Genomic DNA, 26,177 nt, shown 5'->3' with positions numbered 1-26,177 from the left:
GCCTGGGTGGCGCAGTCGGTTAAGCGTCCGACTTCAGCCAGGTCACGATCTCACGGTCCGTGAGTTCGAGCCCCGCGTCAGGCTCTGGGCTGATGGCTCAGAGCCTGGAGCCTGTTTCCGATTCTGTGTCTCCCTCTCTCTCTGCCCCTTGCCTGTTCATGCTCTCTCTCTGTCCCAAAAATAAATGCACGTTGAAAAAAAAAAAAATTAAAAAAAAAAATCACTCTTTTTTCCACCTGGGACCTATTTGCAAGACTGAATAAAGTCCTTTCCACCTGACTGCAATGCAACTGGGAGTCTCTACTAAGAAAAAAATTAGAATTTACATCAACATAGTAAGACCTCATGTATGTGATAAAGATCCTGACCCCTTAGAGATATTCAGATTTCATTAAAGGACCTCCAAACATCAATATCATAAAGTTGCAGAGGGTTGAAGTCAGAACAATGGAATAACTGAAAAGTGGAGTATTTTGTAGATAAATAAGTTCTGTGCCCATATCATTGATGTATGGCTGTTTACATCATCTGCATGAAAATATTTTAGCTTTGTGTTAACAAACCATGATGATTTACAATCAAATGGCTATTCAACTTTATTAAGGACCTTATAAAACAGTACATTTAACAAAAGTATGTTTGTTTCCACACAATGCTTTTACATTTTTCTTGCCTTAGTTGTATCTAAAGCTAAGCCAATGTCTTCTTCTAAGGCAGTTTGTTAATGGTATGTGTTCTTTAGAAATGAAATCTCTTTGGGCAACATGCAAAATTCAAATATCTATTGGCAATACACTTTTACAAAATATTTATGATGTTTAGAAATAGTAAACCTCAACACCCACAGCTCTAGGGATGGCAGGGAACATACACACAAAATCACGAAGACATTATCAACCAGTCAAGCACATTTTGGCTAATATCCAGTCACTTTAAAATAGCATTGCTTGTATTGGTCAGGAAAAAAGTTTTAAAATATTTATAGATCAAAAGAAAGGGTCAAAGAACGGAGCAAGGAGACCACTAAGTTAGTTAATAGGGCAGCCTTACTTAATTCTCTCTGCTTCCAGCTGTAGGGGGTAATCAATACAATTAAACCCACAGTTTAAAAGCTTTTGTGGAAATTAAAATTGTTACAGAAAATTAGTCAAGGGCTAATTGCTTCCAAGGGAATTCATTAAGTGATATTTGTCAGAAAGGCATCTCTCTAGTGCCTTTTAAATGTAATTTGACCTCAGGGTAAACACATATTCCAATGATACTTTCTTTGCTTAAACGAAACCAGTTTGGGGTACTATCTTCTGAACTTATCCCTTTTGGGGAGGGATAGGCAAAAGTCAAGGAGCACAGCTGCTTTATAAATGTTGCTTAAATATGGTAATCAAAGAAGTCATATCATTTTTTATTTTTGAAAAGGTTAAGAGATTTTATTTTATGTCTTCTAAATGGAATGCCCTTGTATTTTGCATCCATTAGTTTGACTGTATATAACTGAGTTTACATTTCCTTGAAATGACATGTCAGTGTGTGTAAAGTTTATTGGGGTAATTTCTAAATTGAGAGAGAACTTCACATGTATCTGTATATGTGGATCTAAGCTCACCTCAACTGGTTCTGCAGGCCAGAACCAACAAAGATCTATTTTAATCTAAGAAACTCAATGGAAAAAAAGTCAATATAATAAGTCAGACCTGATAAACTCAATTTTGGATCATGAGAAAATTTTATATCCAAAAATACAAGCCATTACAAATCCAGATTTAATTACAGCAGTATCCTTATAAAAAAGGAGGAGTCCATTATTTATGGGCATTATGAATACTTTTCCTATCTAAAGCTATCTAGAGTTACTAAAAATATCTATACTTCATTCATAAAAATTGACCCACTGGATCAAAGTGTTACTTCCCAGTCTAGGCTTTACAAATGTTTCTGGTAACTTGGTCCTGGCAAGTGCCCTTGCTCCTGCTGGCTCCATCATAATCACTGCACCCTATTCCTTGAAACGTTATAAAGAATGATGAGCCTCAAACCTCAGGAATTCCCGAAAGTTGCTATTAAATTAAAAACGGAGTAGCCAAATTCTTTGCAAATGAGTTCTTTGATGAGGAAAATTATTTCCAACCTATATCAAGAAGGGAATTTTTTTTAGGTGCCTAGGGAAGAGTAAAGGTGCTGAGTATATTAGTCAAGGTCACTTGGGAAGACAATTTTGTGGATTCTTCTTCTGAGCTCCTGAGTAGAACCCTCAACTCTAATGTCCTTCAGCTCATACCAATACCAGCTTAGCCATAAGTCTTCCCAAAAGTAGAGCTGGTCTATTCATATATTTATTTGGTTTCAAAGAGCAGGAAGCCTGCAAAGGTAGAGAAGCGCTGATGGTCCCCATGAAGAGCGCCATTGCCCATTCTCAGCCAAACCTCATCCCCTTTGGCCAGCTTCAGTACTGCATGGTTGCTGGATGTGTCCGATTTCCCCTTTGTTTCATAGCTGTAAGGAAAAAAAAGGCACCAGCTACTTAGTCTTTGCAGTAGATAGCCACCTCTTTACCAAAATATGTCCTCCCCTTCTCTCCCAGACTCTCATGCATTTGAAGTCCTGTGACTAAGCTCTCTAAATGGCATGTGAACAGAAATGGCATGTACCACTAAAAGGATTGGCCGATACAATTCTCACAAACACCTCTCCTTGCCTCTTCCTCATTATGACTGTGTGGAATGCTAATGACAATGACCAGAATGACCTTGGAAGCAAAGTATTGTAGCCTGAGTTCTTGAAGACTAGGTAGAGGCAAACTCTTTCTCACTTGCCCTGACCAGGAACAACCACTCTGGACTGTTCAATGAGAAGAAAAGGGATTTCTATTATGTTTAAGCCATTGGGTTAATGTTGCAGCAGCTTAGTCTACCCTAACTTATTGGTACTGAAGGAGCATTCTGTTATAAACTAAATTAAACTAAAATATAAACTAAAATATGTTGTGTTTGCTCATGATCAGGCAGAGAGCACTGAGGAAACAAATATTGTGGGCTTGAAAACTGTAGATCCATGTTGTGCTGTGGCAAAACATTTAGGAAAACATCTGATAACATGGAAGACAGACCTTATGTCTATCAAGCCTATACACTAAGAAAGGAAGTGACTGGAAAAGCTAAAATTCTCTTTGCTGCTTTTAGTGAGATGTTTCTACAAAAGATGAGAACTGACATGCTTGAAGCACAGGAAGTAGAAAGGGTGAGTCTAGAAAGTTGAGGCCTAACAGGGCTGGAAAAGCCAAGTGCTTTTATACCAGAAAGAGCAGAGGTAAAATTGATGTTGTCCTATTAAGATCTCTCATTTAATATGATAGACACAGCCTGTGACATAACCTGATGGATTAAAAATATTGCCTTTCGGGGCGCCTGGGTGGCTCAGTTGGTTAATCCTCTGACTTCAGCTGGGGTCTTCATCTACAGTTTGTGGGTTCGAGCCCCACATCAGGCCCTGTGCTGGCAACTCAGGGCCTGGAGACTGTTTCGGATTCTGTGTCTCCTTCTCTCTTTGCCCTTCCCCTGCTCACGCTCTGTCTCTCTCTCCCTCAAAAATAAACATTAAAAAATTAAAAAAAATATATTGCCTTTCTACCCAAATCTATTGTTTTAGAAGGCCTTGTGGTAGCCACCACTAGTCAAGACAGAAAGGCATGAAGATAAGGAGTCAAGGAAATAACAGACGGAAAAACTATCTGTCAAGAAAAGAATGTTGGGTGTTGTTTACCAACACATGTAACTGACTGGCAGCAAATGGCACAAAAGGCTACTAAGTGTCTGAGGAAATGATATTACTCAAACCTGGCTTACAAAGGGCTTGGGGTGTTTGACTAAATACTCTTAGCCCTCAAATTTGCACCGGCAGGAATTGGGCTGTGAAAGACCCCAGGGAAAATCTATTCATCTTTTAGATGTAGCCATGGAGACAAATAAATAAGGAAGATCCTCCCAGAGGACAGAATCAGGGACCGAAGAGAAAACAGCCAAGGGACGTCTGAGTAGCTCGGTTGTTTAAGTGTCAAACTCTTGATCTTGGCTTATGTCAGGATCTCAGGGTGAGAGATCAAGCCCTGCATGGGGTTCCTTGCTAGTGTGGAGCCTGCTTGGGATTCTCTCTCTCCCACTCTCTCTGCCATTCTCCCATGAGCACAAGCTCTCGAGCCCATGCACCTGCACTCTCTGTCTCTCTGAAAATAAATAAACATTAAAAAAAAAAATAGCCAAGAGACTGATGTGATGAAAAGAATTGTTCATTCCTAAGACTCAGGGCTTGGAGCTGGTTGCATGAACTACAGTTTAGGCTGTCTTCCTTGGGGATGGAGGTGGGAAGATATATATTCTAAATGTAGGAAGAATTCTATTGAATTCTCTGCCAGAGGGGCAGAGGAGCCTAGCTGTTCACCAGACTCCATCTCCCTGCTTCCAGAGGAGGAGTTCTATGTTTCCTTGCCATCCTTGCATTGGTTGGGGGGAGTTAGGGATGGGGAAGTATGTGTCTCTGTTCTCTGAATAGAATATATGATGCGTAAAAATTTTCACAAGCCTGTTGCTCTTTTCTCCTTCTGACTGTGGCAATGACCATGACCAACGAGAATTTGAAAGTCAGTTTTACAGGCGAACTGCTCTCACCACTCTGTGTCCCTGAAAACCCAGATGGAGCACCTCCCTCCCAACCGCCACGAAATCCCTCCTGTACCTTGTCTGCCTTGTCCTTCCCCATCCTAGATCTGGTCAAGCCACACAGAGCTCTGCATTGTGTGAGCTACCATATTCTGGGTCTCTATTTTGCAGTAATTTCACCTACTCATCTTTCTCTCTTTTGGTTTTTCAAAGACATCTTTGCACCAGAGGCCAGGCTCCTGAAGAAATGGCATTCCTCCCAAGTTTTCAAAAATGACAGAGGTTAGATAGTAACCACAGTGTTTTTGATAGATAACTCACCACCCACTTAGTTATGGGAAAGATGTTGGTTCTCTGCCTCTTTCCCCCACACTAAGCTTATATCAGAACAAGTTGTAATATTTCTTTTTAAAAGTAATTTTTTTAGGGATGCCCGGGTGGCTCAGTTGGTCAAGCAACTGACTTTGGCTCAGGTCACGATCTCCCGGTTCATGGGTTTGAGCCCCGTATTGGGCTCTGTGCTGACAGCTCAGAGCCTGGAGCCTGCTTCAGATTCTGTGCCTCCCACTCTCTCTGCTCCTCCCCTATTGACACTCTGTCTCTCAAAAATGAATAAATGTTAAAAATAGTACTTTTTTTAGGGATGCCTGGGTGGTTCAGTCGGTTAGGTATTGGACTCTTGATTTCAGCTCAGGTCATGATTTCACAGTTCCTGAAATTGAGCCACACAACAGGCTCCGCACTGACAGTGTGGAGCCTGTTTGAGATTCTCTCCCTCCCTCTTTCTCTTGACCCCTACCCACCTGTGTGCACACACAATCTCTTTCTCAAAATCAATAAATAAACTTTTTTTAAAAAAAGTAATTTTTTACAAGGAACTCTAGGATAAATATCAGAGTGGCAGCACAGCCAAAAGAGAGGGGCCTACTCTGCCAGCTAAGGAAGATGGTGGAGAAGACCATCAATAGGGCTAAACTCTGGCAAAAGGGGTGGGAGGATGGGAAAACAGAGGAAAGGGCTGAGAAAGAAGAAAAGAAATTATGAGTTAAGAAAAGAATACAAATGATTAGTTATGGGGAATATTGTTAGTAATTAGCTCAAGGCCTCTTATCAACCTGCTTATTCTCAGGTTTATAAGATTTATTTCTTCCCAAATAGTAATTATAATTGGGCCATATATTGGTATATAGGAACTCTCAGTAGTCACAAGGCTCATGTCAGGCTCTGTTGATTCCTATACACTCCCTGGCACTTGCCAGCCTTTGAGCAAGCAGTGGTGGCATGGATGAGACTGTGATAGAGATGACCACCCACCTGTACATGCTGAAGACTGTATTGCCATTGTGCATGAGGTACACATATACTTCTTCAACATCCTCGTGCTTCATCATGCTGAAGGTGAAGAAATACACACCTGAAAAAGGCAGGTATTTATCCACATTTATATTAATGTCTTGTACATTGAGGACCGAGACATATGCCACATGACTTCACATTTTTTGTTTATATTCTATATGGCATGTAGGTTCTTCTTGGCCTTTATTTGTATGAGTGTTCCTTTGTCTGTTCTCATCTTCACGGTACTTTAAACGTTTTGAGACCTTCCCAGTGTGTGCACTGTGTGTCCTTAATAAGACTACAAAGTCTTTAAAGGATGGAGTAATTTGGGCTGTATCTCACTCCCTCCTCTTCCCAATAGCGTGCTTACAGTGAAGTATATGCTATTCCTAGGTATAGATCAACTATCATTAGCACCTGCCACAGGACTCATATAGACAAGGCATATAGCCCTGCATGGATGAACGCATGACCTCTGTAGCCTAACAAAATGAGCCAAGTGTAGCATTACAATGGATGAGTAGACCCATCACAGAGATGTTAGCCAAAGATAAGTATTATAGCACAGATAATACTAATAGTTCTGAAGAAATAGTTTTTGTAACTTATCGTGTTATTCATTACTCAGCAGCATGACCTTGCTGCTAAAAATACGGATCCTTCTCATTTGTAAAGGCCGAACATATTTGAAGAGATGTGAGTTTTCTTGTAAGATTCTAGGCCACCTAACAGAAAGGAACTTAATATGGCCTGATACACCCTACATGCCAGTGTAGAAAATACCTTCACTGAAAGATTTAAGAGAATCCAAAAGCAGAGAGATGAGCAAAAAGGAAAATCTTCCTAACTCCAAATGATGTGGGATTTGAGAGTGCATTTGGAAAGATGATGAATACACATCATCAGGCTCTTATGGATTTCCATGCTACATTTTTAAACTGATGACCTTGTCTTGGCCCACGTGTGCTGCTATAACAAAGTGTCACGGACTAAGGAGCTTACAACAACAGCAATTTATTTCTCACAGTTCTAGAGGCTGCAAGTCAGGGACCAGGGTGCCAGCATGGTCAGATGAGGGTCTTCTTCCAGGCTACAGACTCCTGATTGTATCCTCACATGGCAGAAGGGGTTAGCGGACTCTGTGGGGCCTCTTTCATAAGGGCCCTCATCCCATTCATGACAATTCTACCATTGTGAGGTAATCACCTCCCAAAGACCCTACCTCCTAACACCAATAAGTTGTGCAATAGGTTTTCAATGCCCAAGTTGAATGCCAACCTTCAATGCCCAAGGTTTTCAATGCGAATGAATTTTGGAGGGGCACAATCAGACCATAGCAGCAAGCCTTGTAAGGGAAAACCCCAGAAACATCTTTTTTAAAAAAATAGTACTACACAGTTCTATGTTCCTTACCAAAGGTGCAATTAAGTCAGATAGAAGCTGTAAGGACACCATGTTGAACCACCTGCTTTTGACTCAAGTTGAACCAAGTGAAAAAGTGTGATTATGCTTCATTTAGCACCAGGCTCACATATTCAATATACTCAAAATAAAGGAACTGGTGTAAAACTCAGTCCTATCCATTCACATGCCTAGAGATTGGTTCACAGATGAAAAGGAAAGTCAGATTAGAATTAGAGGACTCAAACAAAGTAGTTTATGTGTGTTTAGGTTTTTATATTTTACAAAACTTCTTATTAGATACACACACACGCACAGCTGTGACAATTTCTAATGCCTCAAGAAGATAAAGCTGGAACCAAAATGACAGGAAACAATATTAGTTTTCCTGAAAAAATAATGACTACTATACAAAATCGATTGCAGAAGCATTTTAGAAAGAGCAGACTAAGAAATTAGATGGGGAATAAATGAAACGCCTAGAGGTGGAAATATAAAAGTGAATACATATTATATCCACATATGGCTTCCTTCTGCAGGGGAAGATACTGAAGATGTGAGGCAATACACTTACAGTACAGTTTTTAGGTCTTTGCATTACTGTAATTGCAAAAATCAGCCTTCTCTGTCTCGTCCCTCCCAAAGCTGAAAAGTATAAAATGGTCATTTTGTAATCTATTGGATGAGTTTTAAAGTGAAAGACCAATGATGGTTGTTACCATTAGAATTATGCCCAGCCCCAGAGAGTTCCGAAAAAACTACTAAATCTTTGAGCTTCAATTATAAAGCCCTTGAGAGCAGTGGAACCTTTGAGCATATCTAGGTGATTATGGGAATTGCAGCACAGAGAGTGTTTAACAAAATAGTTATAGGAAATTTATAAACCTTCAGAGCAGAAAATCATATAAGAAGGTTTAAAACTGATGGAAGTGTGATGAAAGATTGCTTCTATCGTTTTTATGTCTGTTTCTGAGTTTAACTGGGTAGAAAAAGAAAGGCATTAAAACACTTGCATCAAATTTAACGGCCATTGCATTTATCAGAATTTTCTTCTTTTCCTTTCTGGATACCACATAGAGAAATAAGGAGAACTGAAAACAAACACCAGAAAGAATCCATCTTCCGTAAAACTAGGAGGCTGAAAAAAAATCCATAAACTTAGATACTTGTAAGTCTGTCGAATGCAACAGACAACAGGCAGAGTCACATGGAGGCAACATGGGGGCTTGGCAGGGAGTTCTGAGGAGGGCCAAGCAGCAGCAGACCTCAGTTCCAGAAAAAGTACCTTCCCTGATGGAGAAGGGTCACTCTGAAGTACAAGTGCTGAAAAGAAGCTCTTATGAGCAGGGCCGAGATGAAGCCGGAGTTATGTTTGGTGGGGGGTAGGGGTGGGGTTGCTAGATAAAGTACAAAACGTGCGGGAAGTGGTCCTGAAGTGGCAGATTTCAGAATCCATCAGCAAAAATAAGGCTCCTAAAGGCAAGAGGACCAGAAGTGCAAGGCTGGTTTCAGAAGTCTTCGAAGATCCAGGGCTGTCAGGGGAGGAAGAGGAAATGTGGCCACACAGAGAAAACACACAGAAGTTCTATCCTGAAAAGAACAGAGTGAATCCCTTGGTGCCAGGAGAGGGGACCATTGGGTTACCAAGCCTGGAAGTATGCTGGGGTCCCTCCCCCTTCCTGAGCAACTACTGCATGTACTGGTCTAGGAAAATCCAACTCATCCAACCATCAGCTAATTTTAGAAAGTAGAAAAGAAGAGCAAAAGCTACCAAGAGTGGAAGAATACTCACCAAGAAGAAATGTTGTCATGTAGTGGATGGGAAATGTAACTAAATACTCCAACATGAGTTTAAAATATGTTAATGAAGCAAATCCCTCTATGAAAGAATATGAACAGAATGTAAGAACTCATGGCAGAAATATCCAGACAAGAGAAGGAACTACAAAATGGGACTAAGGGTTAATGTAAAACAGAAAATGTAAAGAAAGTATCACAGAAACAGGGCAGAAGAAATTGGAAGAAGCAAAAAGGAAAATCCATCCTTAGATTATCTAATTAAAGACATGCAGAATAGTGATAGAGGAGTGTCTGTGTGGCTCAGTTAGGTAAGTTTTAGACTCTTGGTTTTGGCTCAGGTCACAGTCTCACAGTTAATGAGTTTGAGCACCAAACTGGACTCTGTGCTGACAGTGCAGAGTCAGCTTGGGATTCCCATTCTCTCTCTCTCTCTCAAAAATAAATAAACAAACATTAAAAAAAAAGAATAGTGGGGCGCCTGGGTGGCGCAGTCGGTTAAGCGTCCGACTTCAGCCAGGTCACGATCTCGCGGTCCGGGAGTTCGAGCCCTGGGTCGGGCTCTGGGCTGATGGCTCAGAGCCTGGAGCCTGTTTCCAATTCTGTGTCTCCCTCTCTCTCTGCCCCTCCCCCGTTCATGCTCTGTCTCTCTCTCTGTCCCAAAAATAAATAAAAACGTTGAAAAAAAAATTTAAAAAAAAAAGAATAGTGACAGAAAAGCAAACAACATGAAATGGAACTAAAGAGCAGCAAGAGGTTAGAGAATATAAAAGATACAGAAGACAGACTAAGAAAAATTAAAAATAAAACCAACAGACTATAATTAGAGTCCTTACGAAGTTAACCAGTGGTAGGTCTACTAAGATGCAGGGGGACGGGGTTGGGAGGCTGCTGGTGAGTGGTCAACCCCAAAGGGGAGGAGTATTTTATCATAGACATTGTTTAGAATTGCTGGACTATGATGACAATAAAAATGGAGTTACCTTTTAATTGGTCTTATTATGCTTTAAAAATATCCCATAGGCACTATGCCCACGTATTGCCTGATTCCTAACACAAGTCAGACTGTTCCTGATGCTACCCCACTTGAGTGCAACGATAAGAAAAAATAGTATTTATATCTATATTTAAAAATATAATTCAAAGGAACTTTTCAGGGCAAAAAGAAGGCTTACATCCATGTATTGAAAGGACAGTAGGAAAAGCCCAGAATGATCAGCTTGTGGTGCCCAAAAGTAAGGAAGTTATAGGGGCTGAATGTTGGCTTCCGAATAGACCCTTGTCCTAAAGTCCCCAGGAGCTGTGAATGGTACCTTATATGGCAACATGGACTTTGCAGGTGTGATTAAATTCAGGATCCTGAGATGGGGAGACTATCCAATTACCCAGGTGGGCCCAAGGTAATCACGCTGTCCTTGAGAGCCCAGGAGGTCAGCATCTGAGAGGAGGGGATGTTGACAGTAGAAGGGAGAGGGAAGCCATGTGGCTCACAGAGAGGGCACGCTGACAGCCTCTCGGGCTTGGAAGAGGCCAGCTAGCAAAGGAAGCAGCATTGCCTCCATCTTAACATCAGCCCAGTCAGACCGATTCTGGACTTCGGGCCTCCAGAGTTACAAGTGAATAATTTTGTGTCATTTTAAGCCACTCATTTTATGGTAATTCATTAGAGCAGCAATAGGAAACAAATACAGAAGTGCTCAAGAAATTTTAAAAATTTAAGTAAAAATTATTTAAAGGATCAGGCCCTCTTCAGGACAGTGGCATGGGAGGATACTGTTATGGCACATTAAACTGTGAGAATTATGATCTTAGGACTTTTAAATGCCCTCTTAGGGATTATTTGCTTCAGTTCAAATAAGAGTTAAAAAACCTTAGTAACCATGGTTATCGTTTTTTTGTAAAGCATCCTCGTCTTTTTGAATTCTAATTCATTTACTGTGAAATCCAACAGAAATCCATATATGGGCAGATTGTTTTCACCAGAATCAAAGAATTCTCAACTCTCTAAGTGTCTTCCTTTCTTTGTTTCCTCTCCCTTCACCCTTTTCTTTCCCTTCGCCTTCCCTTCCTTCCTTCTTTCCTTCCAACCAGATTGCTAGATTAATTAACTCAGTCATTCATTTATTTTTACATCTCACCTGATACTGGGGCCCCGAATCTACCAGTCATGACGTCAAAGAAGTTTCCAATGTTGGTCTCAACGCTGCTGAAGATAATCCCGCTGTTCTGATTGCTGAAGTGAGTTGCCAGAGAAGCCATGAATGCAATCTAAGGAAAGAGTTGGGCAGTTAATAGGAAGTTTACCTTAAAGGAATGAGGTTTTTACAAACATAAGTTTATCTCAACATTCTCTGTACTAGCTAGATTGGAAATAAACAGAGAAAGAATTAAATAAATCACAGTAATTTCTAACATTTTTATGCTATGCAGCCATTAAAATGATATTATATATCAACAGTTCTTACCATGTGTTTCAAGGAGTATTGAACTTCTAAAGGCTTTTTGAAATATTAAAATCCTAATACCGGGAAAATTTGGATGAAATCTACTTATAGTTATTAAATGCACATGAGCATGTTAAAGGATCTGAGAAGGCCTGCTTCCAGATAACCTTTTAATTTTGCTCACCTATGTTATTTTTTTCCCCAAAATACCTGTGATATTATGATTTATAATAAATACACATTTTTTTTCTTTGTCCTGGCTTCTGGCATAGAGTTCCTGAAACCATCCGAATTTTAAGTGTTAAGAGAAATCAGGTGGTCTTTTGTGATGTTAATGAGGTGACTTTGGCAAAGCCCCTAGGCAACCTAAAGATGGGGGCTGTTTGCCAGTGAAGCCCCCCACGTGATTAGAAACTTTGGGCCCCACCTCTCATCCAGGAAGCGCAGAGGGGCTGGAGGTTGAGTTCAATCACTAGGGGCCTGCGATTTAATCAAACATGCCAGTGCAATGAAGACTCCATAAAACTTAAAAGGAAGGGGTTCAGAGAGCTTCCACGTTGGCGAACACGTGAAGGGGCAGGAGAGCGGCCCTCGGTCTCTGAGAGGACATGGAAACTCCCCAAACCTGGCCCGAAGCATCTCTTTCATCTGGCTGTTCCTGAATTATAAAAAGCAGTGACTGAGTAAGTAGAATGTTTCTCTGAGTTCATGCTAGCAAATGAACTGATCCTAAGGAAGGGGTTGTTGGAACCTCTTCTCCGTAGCCAGACTGTCAGAAGCAGAGATGACAACCTGAATTTGCGAGTAGCATCTGAAGTGGGGGCTGGGGGCGGGGGCGGGGGCGGTGAGTCTTGCTGGGCTGAGCTTTAACCTTGGACTTTGATGCTGTCTCCAAGCAGGTAGTGTCAGAACTGAGTTACACTGTAGGACACCCCGTTGATGTAGGACAAATATTTGGTGATGTAAGAAAACACCCCACCCTGGAATTGCACCATTACTGGCCAGTCACATTTGAAAATCAATGCCAGCGGTGCCTGGGTGGCTCAGTTAAGCAACCAACTGTGGCTCAAGTCACGATGTCTTGTGGTTTGTGAGTTCAAACCCCACATCGGGCTCTCTGCTGTCAGTGCAGAGCCCACTTTGGATCCTCTGTCTGCCTCTCTCTCTCAAAAATAAATAGACATTAAAAACAACAACAACAACAACAACAAACCTATTGCCAATCCCCCATCCAAAGGAGTCATTTTAACTGAGTGTGAGTTAGATCAACACATTCTTTAACTTGCTGGGACCACCTGTCTTCATAAAATGGGAGGTTTAAGGGAGGGGGTGAGAGAAGAGAGAGAGTGAATAATTTGAAGTTCTGAAAGACTCAGGGGTCTGCTCTGAAAGCAGGCCTGGGAGAATGAACACGGAAAGGATCTGAACAGTCGGAAAAGACAGCATGAGGGCCCTGGACACAGAGGAAGGGGGAGGTAGGGGTGACACCAGAGGAGGGATTTGGAAATAAGAATGAAGGGGCCTGGAAGTCACCCTTCTTTCCATGCTGCCTGAGGCCAATCGACCCTCCTCTATAAGTCCTCCTTTAAAACATGTGAAGGTATTTCTCCCAATTAGTACATTACAGTTATTTATTTATTTTTTTAACGATTATTTATTTATTTATTATTATTATTTTTTAAATTGTTTTTAATTTTTTTTTCAACGTTTATTTATTTTTGGGACAGAGAGAGACAGAGCATGAACGGGGGAGGGGCAGAGAGAGAGGGAGACACAGAATCGGAAACAGGCTCCAGGCTCTGAGCCAACAGCCCAGAGCCCGACGCGGGGCTCGAACTCCCAGACCGCGAGATCGTGACCTGGCTGAAGTCGGACGCTTAACCGACTGCGCCACCCAGGCGCCCCAACGATTATTTATTTTTGACACACACAGAGACAGAGGGTGAGTGGGGGAAGGGTAGAGAGAGAGAGGGAGACACAGAATCTGAAGCAGGCTCCAGGCTCTGAGCTGTCAACGCAGAGCCCGACGCGGGGCTCAAATCCACAAGCTGTGAGATCATGGCCTGAGCCACCCAGGCACCATGATACATTGTAGTTTTAGGGTGAAATAGTTGATGGAGTAGTTTTATAATTGCCTAAGATAGGCTCCATCAAACTGGCTACGTCAGGGCTCCCTGGCCATTGTGTAACCATCACGGGTTTGGAGTTAGAATTTCTATCTTTGGGAATGTTAATCATCCATCTTATTGGACACCCTTTACCTGGCCAAATGGCATGTGGCTTCTTTGTAAATTTCTGCCAGCACATTGATCCCAGGTTGCTAAAATCAATAAACAGCATTCATTTACAAGTGACAAAACCCCCAAAGCAGTTAGAGAAACACAAAAGACCTCTCGGGTTACAACTTAAAAAACACGAAGCCCAGAAAGTTGATGGAATTTATCTGCGGTCAAACAACTACCAGATATGCCCGAACAAAAGGCAAAGTTTTCCCCCCAATTGATCTTTCAGATTAAAGTCTCTATATTCTGGTTCTTTAAAAGTCTCTCATGCTATGGTATGTTCTCTCAATGACACACAGGCCCCTACCTTTGATGGGTCCACTGCACAATTTTTCATCTTTTTTTAAAAATGTTTATTTATGTTAGAGAGAGAGAGAGACAGAGTGTGAGCAGGAAAGGGACAGAGAGAGAGAGGGAGACACAGAATCCGAAGCAGACTCCAGGCTCTGAGCTATCAGCACAGAGCCCCACGCAGGTCTCGAACTCACAAACCTCGAGATCATGACCTGAGCCAAAGTCAGAGCCTTAACTGACTGAGCCACCCGGGCACCCTGTGGATGGTGCACTAGCAACACACATTCAGTGGAAACCATACTTCAGATTTTGATTTTAGATTTTTTCCCTGGGCTATGAACACATGGCAGATCCTCTCTTGTGGTGCTGGACAGGGGATCAACAACCAATGATACACTTACAGCCATTCTGTACCCACACACCGTTCTGTTTTGTTTTTTTTTTTTTTACTTGTAGTAGAGTATCCAATAAATTATATGAGATAGTCAACACTTTATTACAAAATAGGCTTTGTGTTACATGATTTTGCCCAAATATAGGCTAATGGAAGTGTTCTAAGCATGTTTAAGGTACGCTAAGCTAAGCTATGATTTTTGGTAGGTTAGGTATATTAAGTGCATTTTTTAAAAGCAGAGTCCAACATGGGACTTGAATTCACAACCCTGAGATCAAGACCTGAGATCAAGACCTGAGCTGAGATCAAGAGTCAGACCCTTAACTGACTGAGTCACCCAGGCACCGATTAAATGCACTTTTGACTTACCATGTTTCAACTTAAAATGGGTTTATCTGACATAACTGTTAGAACTAAGCCCGTTGACTCAATCAAAGGAGGGATGTGGAGACTCAGAGCACAGTGAAGCTAAGCTTTATTCAATGTTCTTGCAAGAGCAGGTGTCTGATAGATAGGCAGGCACACTTGGGGCAGTTACAGCAGGCAATTTATCTCCTAGCGTGCAAGTCCCTTCCCTGGTTCCTCATTGGCTGAGCACTACAGAGGTTACACCCTCCCCTGGACGTCACCTATGCCCATGTAGGGCAAGGAGTAGTCTGATTGGAACAAACTATATTCCCTGAGGTGATGCAGGAACTTTCAGTCCCTCCTCCCTTTATTCTTTAGCGTTTATGGCAAAGCCCATGAAAATAAACCCGTGAAAAGGAGAGGGAAGTGAAGTGTCTAAGGGTTTGGAACTCCATTGTTGGGGGTGGGGGAGGGTCGTACATATTTCCAATAGGTTGTAAATCTGCTGTTAATTAGACAGCATAGTTTTTATTTGGTATTTCTGAAAATGAATCATCTCCTTTACTTCTCGTAGTAACCCCATCATAAGTTGAGGAAGACCTGTATTTTATTTTAACCGCAGTCATATTTCATATCAGCCAAAAACAACTTTAGTAAAAACTGTTTTCAATGTTGATAGGAATCCCTTGGAAAAATTGATTTAAAAAATATCAGCCAGAAAATAAATAAATACCCAAGATTTAGTTATTTTCTTGGTGACATAATCTTACATTTGCAAATTTTAGATGTTATTGGCAACTAGAATTTTGAACATCACTTAAAAGAGAAATAAATAGACAAATGAGCACTTAAGCTTAGGATAAATTATCCAGTTATAGCCTCATAAATAGATTCAAACACTTTAAACTGAAATGAATATCATCAAGTCTAATCTAAATCTAGGGTGGATCACTTAAAAATAAAATGTCTCTACTGATAAAGAAGATTGAAAAGTTTAAATAAAAACTGTGCCACAAGGTCTTGAGTTGATAGAGAATACTTACATATTAGTATCCATATATGTGATTTGAATTGATAAATGTAACAAAACTAATAAATAAGATATTGTAAGTAGACATTTGACCATTCTATTTATACATCTAAAGATTTGTATATTTGAGTTGCCAAAAAACCTTTTTTATTTAACACATCTTCTGATTTGGAAAATGGGAGATTAGTTGATACTCAGGGCTGCCCATGGATTTGGTCCATGAAGGTTGTTGAATTTCAACCTTAAATGCCTTCCTAAGAATGATTTCAAAATGCTCTTTGACGTTTATTTATTTTTGGGGGGACAGAGAGAGACAGAGCATGAACGGGGGAGGGGCAGAGAGAGAGGGAGACACAGAATCGGAAACAGGCTCCAGGCTCCGAGCCATCGGCCCAGAGCCTGACGCGGGGCTCGAACTCACGGACCGCGAGATCGTGACCTGGCTGAAGTCGGACGCTTAACCGACTGCGCCACCCAGGCGCCCCTCAAAATGCTCTTTGAACAACACAGGCTGCCTGAGGGGGGCAGGGGCGGGGAGGGATAGGAGGCGTTGAGTAAAGCCAGAGGCATACTGGCCATTGGCCATTGGTTGAGGGCTTGAAGAAGTACTCAGGCCTTCTGACTTCTGCACTGGAAGGGTCAGGGCAGTTTGAAAGTCACACAGAGATGTGCGCAAGGAGATTTACCTGCAGTTCCGGGGGAATCCCTGGGTAGCCCTTCTCTCCTTTGGGGCCATGCTGCCCCCGTTCCCCTCGTGGCCCCAGGTCACCTTTGTCTCCTTTCTCACCTTTGGCCCCTTCATGGCCAGTGGCTCCATTATTGCCATTGTTCCCATGGTTTCCTGAAATTACAAGCAGACATCATCACAAGAGAAAGCCTCCATCACTCACACCCACCTTCTATTTTTATACAAATGCAGACCCTTTCTTCATAAAGGTTCAATCTCAATTGTAAAAGAAGACCATTTGAAAGCAATCCTAAACACAGCCAAGGGGTCATCATCAAATCGGATTTCTTCCACATGGGACACTGAAGACAGCCTTCTTAGGTATCAAGTCTCCAGAGCCTGTTTTTCTCATAAAGCAGGAATTGGATGAAGAATTTATGAGGACTGATTATCAAAGTATCATTTATAATAGCAAAGATCAGAAACCACTTAAGTGTCCACCAATACTGGAAGAGCTAAATAAAAAAAAATACATCCAATAAATAAGGCTATATAGTCACAGAAAAAGAATGCTAAAGAAAAATATTTAATAATATTTAATAATATTCAGACACTTTAAGATTAAAAGGTTATGAATCAATAGAGATAGAATGATGTTAGGTATAAATAATATTTATCTATTACATAAAAATATTTCACGTTTTTTTTTTCCTGAATGGATGGAACATGACTGGCTTTTGTATCACGCCATGTATCTTTTTTTGTCTCTTTGCATTTTTCTACAAAGGACACATACCACTTTTACAACTGAGGGAATGTAAAATCATTGCTAAAAATTTTAACAATAATTTTGAAAGCAAGACTTGGATAATGATTTCAACTCTTTGCCACTAAGAGACAATTCCTACTAGTCTTCCTTTATTTTATACTTGTTAAATTTTACACCCTTTTGCTGATTATTTTCCATGCTACCTTTGGTCAGTTATTATGCCAGGCTTGCAATCCTTCCAGATAAACAAACTTTTGCCGTGTTTACAAGTCAATGGACTAACAAAGCCATTCTGATTGGGAAATATTTGGCCAAGGCCAGCCTGTTCTGTAAGCTCGGAAGAGTTTAGCCCTCAGAATACTTTAGAGGAGTCTGAATATTCTCTATCCACAATTACTGCACCTACTGGCTGCTACCATTGACATCCCATGACATAGATTCCAAGACAGTAATCATAGTTTAAAGTCTAACAGAATGTTTTCTCATTTTAGATTTGGTTTTATAAGAGAAGCCACTCAAAAGTACATAAAAAAATTAAACCTCATTTGATAAATGTTAATATCAATGAGGGTAAGTTAGAGGAGAGCAAGCGGACTTCTGTCAAACACTGAGAAAAAGTCCTAGCCCAGGAAGGGGTAGGGGAAGAGGAAAATAATCCTCAGATGGATCTGGGAACCTAGAGAATCTAGGCTACCCTTTCCTTGGCTGACCCCAGATACTAGCCATTTCTCAGAAGCTCTGTGCCTGGGGCACACTCAGTAGAGTAGGATGGCTGAATGGAGCCCAACAGCATTTCCCATGCCACTATGTGGTACCAGAGCCCAAAATGTTCCCATGAGCCCAAGAGAGGCATGAAAGTCAACAAAGAACTAAACATGGACAGATTCTGAGGCTCAGGGAAGAAAAACTTAGCTGGACATAGAATCAGATAGAAGGATGCGTGGCTCAGCGAATGGTACTGTGGAGATGGCTCTAACCAGACCGACAGGCGCGCCTCTCCTCCGCACCTTCACTTCGGAAGTTCCCTGAAAGTTAGCGCATGGTTGCATGAAGCACGTTGTGGCAGAAACACTGAAACAAGAGTATGTCCAAATAAGATCGCATAGTTCTGTACTCCATGCTGGTGAAGAACCCCCGCTCCCGATGAATCTGGTGCCCCAGAGCTCTTCACACCTTTGGGATTCTGCAAGCGGGATAAAAAATAAATTCTATGGATTTGATAGTATGTTGTTCCACCTAATTGGCTTAATAAATCCAGGGCTCTCCCAAACTCTCTTTTGGATTTCCACGCACGCTGTTCGGACCACACGCAAGTGAACCCAAATTACTTAGATTCACCTTGACTCCTATTTTGGCACAGTGCGCAATTAGACTGGCAACAGTGCCTCGTCTTTCTCATCCTTACCTGGAATGCCAGGGGGTCCGGGCGGTCCAGGGGGTCCTTGGTAGCCTCGGAAACTGTACTCTCCATGGCAACATTTGCTGCAGTCTGGGGGCAGTCCTCCGGTTTGTGGAGACTTTAAAAAGATACAGAGAAAAGTTTCAGAGAATGGCACTTGGGAGTAATTAGGATTTGTGAATTTCCTCTGGTCTCAGCCCTTGGGTAAGTTAAACTCCAAACACCCTACAACAACATCAGAAAAGATGGTGTGGCATGGGAACTCGAATGGCAGGGTAGCTAAAGGGAGCTGATGACTCAAAGGACAAGGAAGCCAGCGGGTCAAAAGAAAGGCATGCTTTCTGGAAGAAGTGTGGTGTTGGCAGGGGGTGGGGCAGGATTTCTGGGAAGACTGTCCTGAGGCTACCGGTGACAGCAAAAGAGGAGACCCCTTCAGAATGGATGTGAAGGCACCCCTCTCTTTCCCCGCTGCCAGCACCCTCGCATGTAGCTTGTTTGAGTAGATGACTCTCAAATGATAAGAATTATATTATCAACTTCAAAGATGGTTATTAAGACTTTCTATATTCATGATACTGGGGTAAGGGTTCTTAGAAATTTTGAATTGTAATGCTACCTTTTCAGCCACCACACACTTAAATTGCCTTAGGAAATTAAGGAAACAAAGCGTTCATTAGTCCAGTAAATTTGTATTCATTATCTACATCTTGAAACAACTTTAACTCCCTCTGAATAGGTGTTCAACTAAGGGGCACCTGGGTGGCTCAGTTGGTTAAGCATCTGACTTAGGCTCAGGTCTGATCTCATGTTTGCTGAGTTCAAGCCCAGCATCAGCTTGCTGCTATCAGCATTTGGATCCTCTGTTCCCTTTTCTCTACCCTCCCCTGCTAGTGCTCTCTCTCTCTCTCAAAAAGAAAAAAAAAAAAAAAAAAAAGATAATAAGTATTTAACCTCATGTTCTGTTTCATATTTCACTTCAAAATTTTAAATGATTTTCACATCGTTCAAGCCAATATTCAATGAGTACTTAATGGGCACCCAATGTATTCAAATACGACACTGAGTGGACTTGCTTATTTATTTAAAGAAAAATCTCTAGGGGCGCCTGGGTGGCTCAGTCGGTTAAGCGTCCGACTTCGGCTCAGGTCATGATCTCCCAGTTTGTGGGCTCGAGCCCCGCATCGGGCTCTGTGCTGACAGCTGGGAGCCTGGAGCCTGCTGCTGATTCTGTGTCTCCCTCTCTCTCTGCCCCTCCTCTGCTCACGCTGTCTCTCTCTGTCTCTCAAAAATAAATAAATGTAAAAAAAAAAAAAATTTAAAGAAAAATCTCTAAACTCTATGCTTAAGGTAAAGTAGCTATAGCTCTAGCGGGAGAGTTAGATTTGCTTATGAGATTTAGTGTGTCATTAAATTGGTAACTTGTTTTTTAATTATATCATGCAGAATAGTCGTGGAAACTTTCCTAGACATGAGTCTAGGTCTTTTGAAATGAGTCAATGGTCTTTTGAAAACAGCACATTGTTTCTAAAGGATTCATTAGAAGAGAGGGAGAAAAAGAGGGGGGTGGGGGAAAGACAGGTTTTAAAATTCACGTTTTCTCTATCACTAGAAATCCAAGCAGAAAAGTGAGTCAAGGCTTTGCATTGCTGCACATTTGACTTTGCTTTTTTTCTTTTCTTTCTTTTTCTTTTTTTTTTTTAAATCAAAAATGGTCTTGGACTCTTTCCTCACTCCCTCATTCCTTTTTCCTAAAGCCTTCCACCAAGTCATTCAGGGAAAATGCAAAACAGCCAGCCCAAGCATTCTCTTGCAACAGCTCAGAGCTCCAGTCTCAAGTGATCAGGGACCACAATTTGAAACTAACGCCTGTCTCGTCTTCTGCCCCCCAGACTCCACACTGGCCAGATATGGGAGTCTGTAAAAACCTTTTGTAAAACTGGTGAAGGAAACAAAAATCAGCTAAAGGAGGTGGTCTGAGATGGGCAAGTTCAGACGCTTGGAAATCCAGACACCACAGCACCGCCCCCCCTTCCAATCCAAGGATGCAATGTGAGAAGTAAGTATTCCATAATTTCCTGGTATGATTTTGCTAATGTGAAATACAGCTTTTTAAGTTCCAAGAGATCCAAGGCTCTGCCAATAATGGGCTTTGGGGAAGAAGAAGGGAGGGGAAAGGAGGGAAAATCCTGACATGGACCCATTAAAGAACAGAATTGAGTCACTGAGATGTTAGGAATCTTAGGAAGATGGCTGTACTGGAACCAGAACTCCCATCTCAGTTCTGTGTGGCATTAGTGATGTCACTGCCCGCCCTCCCACCCCCCTCCCGCCAGGCATCGTTTTTCTTGTCTGCTAAATTAGGGCACTGGGTAACATGGTCATGAAGTTTCTTTCCAGCTCTAAGAGCAAGCAAAGATACTAAGGTCTTTTCCAAACCCTCCAATAATGGCTTAGAAAGATTTTATTCTTTTTTTTAATTAATTTTTGTAAATGTTTATTTATTTTTGAGAGAGAGAGAGAGAGAGACACAGTGGGAGTGGGAAAGGGAAGGGGCAGAGAGAGAGAGAGAGACACAGAATCCGAAGCAGGCTCCAGGCTCTGAGCTGTTTTTGGCACAGAGCCCAACACGGGGCTTGAACCCATGAACTGTGAAATCATGACCTGAACTGAAGTCGGATGCTAAACCGACTGAGCCACCCAGGTGCTCCAGAAAGATTTTATTCTTAAAGTTGAGTGTCTGGGTGTGAGAAGTTAGCTCCAGGAGTTAGGACTGCTCAGTATCAGAGCTCACTACGACTGGGGTGTGTGCCCAAGCTACTTGGGAGTGCCTTGAGAGCAGAGAGCTGCCACCCCAACAGGGAGGGTCTTCTGGTTTCTACTAGCTGGGCATCTCCTGAGAGTCCTTCACAACATGTTCCTCTGGCCTGGTCTTTCAAAATTCAATCCAATGGAATAGTGCTTGTGAGCCTTTGAGGGACTCTTCGACCAAGCTGGATGGGATGTGTTCACTCAGAGATTATCACCTAGGTAAGGGAGAATTACATACTGGGGAGTCACTACATATCTCTCTCTTACCATCTCTCCTAGTCAGGTCCAACTGGAAAGCCAAAGACACAAAACTGAGCACCATGGGAGGAAGTAGGTGTCTCTAAGACAAGTTCTGTACGTTTTATAGATGAAGGTGATGGGGCAGCTACTCAGATTTGAGCTCTGCTCTTAGTGAGTGACTTCTCAGAAAGAAAGCCCACAGCTCCTTCTTTACTGGAAGAAAGAGGGAAGAGAAAGGAGGAGGGAGGTGGAAAGAAGGGGAGAAAGCATCCATGAGAAGGAGGGGAGATTGATAAAGGTGACTGACTAAGAACTGCAGAGAAGAAACTGCCAGGAAAAGAAAGACCAAGTCTACTCTCCCCTGATCTCTGCACACTCTACCCACCACAAAGCCCATGGCCAGAGTCCTCTTTCTAGAACACACACCAGATCACCTCACTGCCCTGCTGTGAACAAACACAACTTTCGATGGCAAACTAAGGTCTGAGCTCCTTAACCGGCTAACAGAATCTTCCGGGCTGGCACTAAGATCATCCCGCTTTCCACCCACAGCTCAGGAGCTCCAGCCACACTCATTCCTCCCAGGCTTTGCTGTCTCACATATTTTTAAATTGTATTTCTTGTATGGATAACCATCCTTTTGTCTCACCTTTGAGATCCAACTCAGCGGCCACCATCACTCTGACACTTTCTCCCCAAATGCCTTATTTGCAGAGATTTTGTTCATCATATGGTATTCAATTATCTGTTCATTTATTCCTCAGAGAGCCCTGCAGAACTGTCTGGACATAGGCTTGGACATATTTATTCCCATCGTAAAGCTTGGCGCATAGTAGGGGCCCAGGAAATCATTGGTGGGAGAATGAATGAAGAAAAAGAAAAAAGAAAAGAGGTGGGGGACATAGGGAAGAAGGGGAACACAGTAAAACCTGAAATGCAGTGTGAGTCTCCATACCCATTGGCAGGCACGTCATTATCGAAGATCTCCAGAATATCAGTGAGTCTAAATCTCCTCAGTATCTCCTATTAGGTTGTCTGTCTGTCTGTCTGTGTGTCTGTTGGTTGGTTGGTTGGTTTTGAAAATACGTCTGGAGCCCAGGAGGGTTCAAAAGCCCCTCTGACTTCAAAAAAAAAACAACCAGAAAGTGACTTTTTATCCTCTTGCATGTGACTCCAGCGTGCTGGCTGCCTCCCACCAGAAGGTAGGGCAAAGTAGAAATGTAGTTTGGATTCCAGTGGTCTTCTGGGTGTTGGTTGCCAAGAAATAACAACAAACGATAGCCTACATCTGCCTTCTGCTGCATCTGGGGGCTCACACAGCGAAGGCCAGGAAGGGCCCAGCAAATATCCCATCCTCTGAAATGGAAAGGCCAGGTCAAGGCTTGGACAAAAATGAAAATATCTTCACCACAAAGGAAATACAAAGTAGCATTAGTCATCCCCTGGCCAAAAGATTGTCAGATGGGGCAGGGCCTGGGTGGCTCAATAAGTAGAGTGTGTGACTCTTGATCTTGGGGTTGTGAGTTCGAGCCCCACATTGGATGTAGGTTACTTAAAAAAAGAAAAAGGAGGGGCGCCTGGGTGGCGCAGTCGGTTGGACATCCGACTTCGGCCAGGTCACGATCTCGCGGTCTGTGAGTTCGAGCCCCGCGTCAGGCTCTGGGCTGATGGCTCAGAGCCTGGAGCCTGTTTCCGATTCTGTGTCTCCCTCTCTCTCTGCCCCTCCCCCGTTCATGCTCTGTCTCTCTCTGTCCCAAAAATAAATAAACGTTGAAAAAAAAAAGAAAAAAAAAAGAAAAAAAAAGAAAAAGGATCGTCAAATGAAAGGACAATCTCTAAAAGTGGCCTTTGAAAATAAGATTGTATTTGGAAGTTATTTCTTTTCTTTTTTTTTTGGGGGGGGGGGACAGAGAGAGAGCATGAACGGGGGAGGGGCAGAGAGAGAGAGGGAGACACAGAGTCGGAAACAGGCTCCAGGCTCCGAGCCATCAGCCCAGAGCCTGACGCGGGGCTCGAACTCCCGGACCGCGAGATCGTGACCTGGCTGAAGTCGGACGCTTAACCGACTGCGCCACCCAGGCGCCCCTGGAAGTTATTTCTTTTGTGACTCCTTACAGAAACAATTTTTTCTTGACACAGCCTCATGGAACAGTCTGGGATTCTGCATTGTGCTGTTGAGTTAGAAGTCCCAAGTTAGGGGCACCTGGGTGGCTCAGTTGAGCGTCTGACTTGGGCTCGGGTCTTGATCTCACAGTTTGTGAGTTCGAGCCCCATATTGGGCTCTGTGTAGACAGTTTGGAGCCTGGAGCCTGCTTGGGATTCTGTGTCTCCCTCTCTCTCTGCCCCTCCCCTGCTCACACATTCTCTCTGTCAAAAATAATAAATAAACGTTAAAAAAAAAAGTTCAACCCTGATTTAAAAAAAAAAAAAAAGAAGAAGAAGAAGAAGTCCCAAGTTAGCCCCAGATCTATAGCTGATCATGTGTGGAATTTCAGGCTGATCATATCTCCAGCCTCAACCCAGACTTTTCAGTCTGTGATAGGACGGGTTTAGATTTCAACTGCATGAACCTTTTCAGGGACTATTTAATGCAAAGACACAGTCAATTGTTGTTGTAAAACCTCTTTGTTCAAAGTTCCTATCATTTGAAGTAACTCTTATTGTCCCCCTCATCTGATTTCAACATACTAGATGTGGAGAAGGTAAGTCAATATCCATTTTGTCCAGTTCTTAATGTTTTAATTAAATGGAGTTTCACCAATTGACAATTCACTACACTGAAACCTTACCTCACTCCTGCACTACCCCCAAAAGAGTTAAAGATGTTTCCTTGGATGCCAAGTTTACACCCAGGGAAATAAATCAAGTTCTTTGTGATTATCAGGCATTAAATCACACAATGAAGTTTGACTTTTTTGGACACATGTAGTCTTTTTTGTTCTAACTCTTTGGTTCACAGGCTGAACAGAGAGGCTTAGCAACCCAGACTGCCATAAATCAAATAAACAGGCCTGGCATGAAATGTCACAGTCAACTAACACATCAAAGTGGAAAACTCAAAGGGCAGCCTCTCCCTGCTGGGAAGGATTAAGAAAATCCAACTCTCTTAGGATCTGCAAAAGATCCATCTATCTGCATAGGTCAGCACTACTTTGCACACTAAGAGAGCAGGAAAGAAACTAAGTCACAGCACAGCAGGGAGCCCGCCGCTCCGTTCTCCTTTCTCCTGGGGGACACTCTGTCTCCGCACGTCCTCTGCTGATTTTCTAACAGAGACCACAGTCCCCCTGGTCCCCCAGTGCAACCCAGAAAGACACCCACAAGCAGTCTAGCAAACTTCTAGAAAGCACTGATCCTAAGAATCCTAGCTGAAACAAGAACAACAGCCAAACTCATTAAGCTTTCACAGTAACCCCTTAGAAGAGAATTCCGAGTACCTGGCCCCAGAATGGGGTGATCTGGGCTAGGTCATCTACCTCAGGGTGCGGTAGCTCATCCGGTCTCAGGGATTTTAGGTCTGCAGAAGTGTTATTATCCACAGTCCCAGTATTAGGATGGCTCCGCTCTCTCACTTTCTCCCTCCGGGAGCCGCTACGGCCAGTCTGCTGGTGGCTTTGCACTATTCTCGCCACCACTTTCTTAGCTCTTCCGCTCACCTCCATGTATTCATCTTGACAGAGGCAAAACGGGAGGAAAAGCAAAGCCAGCAGGTGCCAACAGACGAGCTGCCTCCCGCGCATGATTGTCAACAGAGCCCCAGAGCCTCCCGGAGAAGACGGGCGAGGCTCCTCGGGCAGATGCCAGGGCTGGAGATGAGAGCTGCAGGCGGCTGGGCGCTTTTATACTTCGGTGTGTAATAAATAAGGCTGCAGGCATGCCAGAGGGGAAGCAGCCCTCCTCCCCAGGCAGGACAGCCCCCATTCATCCTTTCCCACCCCACAGGCCGGCGGATTTGTGTGCACAGCTCCCGGTTGGTGGGGTTCATAAGTGCCACACCTTGGCACATTTTTGTTAACGTGTGAAGAAAACACACACGACCAGCTGGAAACAGAGAACGTGTGTCCAGAGCTTTGCTTTTGTGATTAGACGTGCGTCTTCGCGGTCAGAGATGCCTTTTGGAAAAACCTGTCCTCAGGCTTGCCAGGAAATGCGGGCTTAACTGGATCAATTCTGTCAGAAATGGCAGGGGGCATGGGGCTGGTTCAGGGCAATCAAGAGGGCTCTGGCACTCTCCTTGTACAGTGACTGCTTCCCCACTGTGCTCCACTTAAAGGAACTCATTTCTCCTTTCAGACACCAGCAGCAGAAGGCAGTTGG

General features: G+C 42.8%; 1 protein-coding gene across 3 annotated transcripts; it reads right to left on the bottom strand.

The window, feature by feature from the left end:
• Positions 1 to 571: 571 nt before the first annotated feature.
• Positions 572 to 25,678, bottom strand: C1QTNF3 (C1q and TNF related 3). 3 transcript variants are annotated; one of them, XM_047862068.1, is made up of 6 exons: positions 25,298 to 25,678; positions 18,819 to 18,930; positions 16,664 to 16,818; positions 11,324 to 11,453; positions 5,964 to 6,063; positions 572 to 2,490 (listed from the first exon to the last, which is right to left on the bottom strand). In XM_047862068.1, the coding sequence occupies exons 1-6, from the start codon at positions 25,598 to 25,600 to the stop codon at positions 2,331 to 2,333; spliced, it is 960 nt and encodes a 319-aa protein (XP_047718024.1). In that variant the 5' UTR covers positions 25,601 to 25,678; the 3' UTR covers positions 572 to 2,330. The 3 variants fall into 3 exon arrangements, with proteins under 3 accessions (XP_047718024.1, XP_047718033.1, XP_047718042.1); XM_047862077.1 differs by having other exon boundaries at positions 25,337 to 25,678; XM_047862086.1 differs by having other exon boundaries at positions 25,517 to 25,678.
• Between the last annotated feature and the right edge of the window lie 499 nt (positions 25,679 to 26,177).

The sequence above is a fragment of the Prionailurus viverrinus genome, chromosome A1 (genome assembly GCF_022837055.1).
Source record: "Prionailurus viverrinus isolate Anna chromosome A1, UM_Priviv_1.0, whole genome shotgun sequence".
NCBI lineage: Eukaryota > Metazoa > Chordata > Mammalia > Carnivora > Felidae > Prionailurus > Prionailurus viverrinus.
Note: the sequence above shows the minus strand (reverse complement) of the source record. Positions and strands in the feature narration are given on the sequence as shown.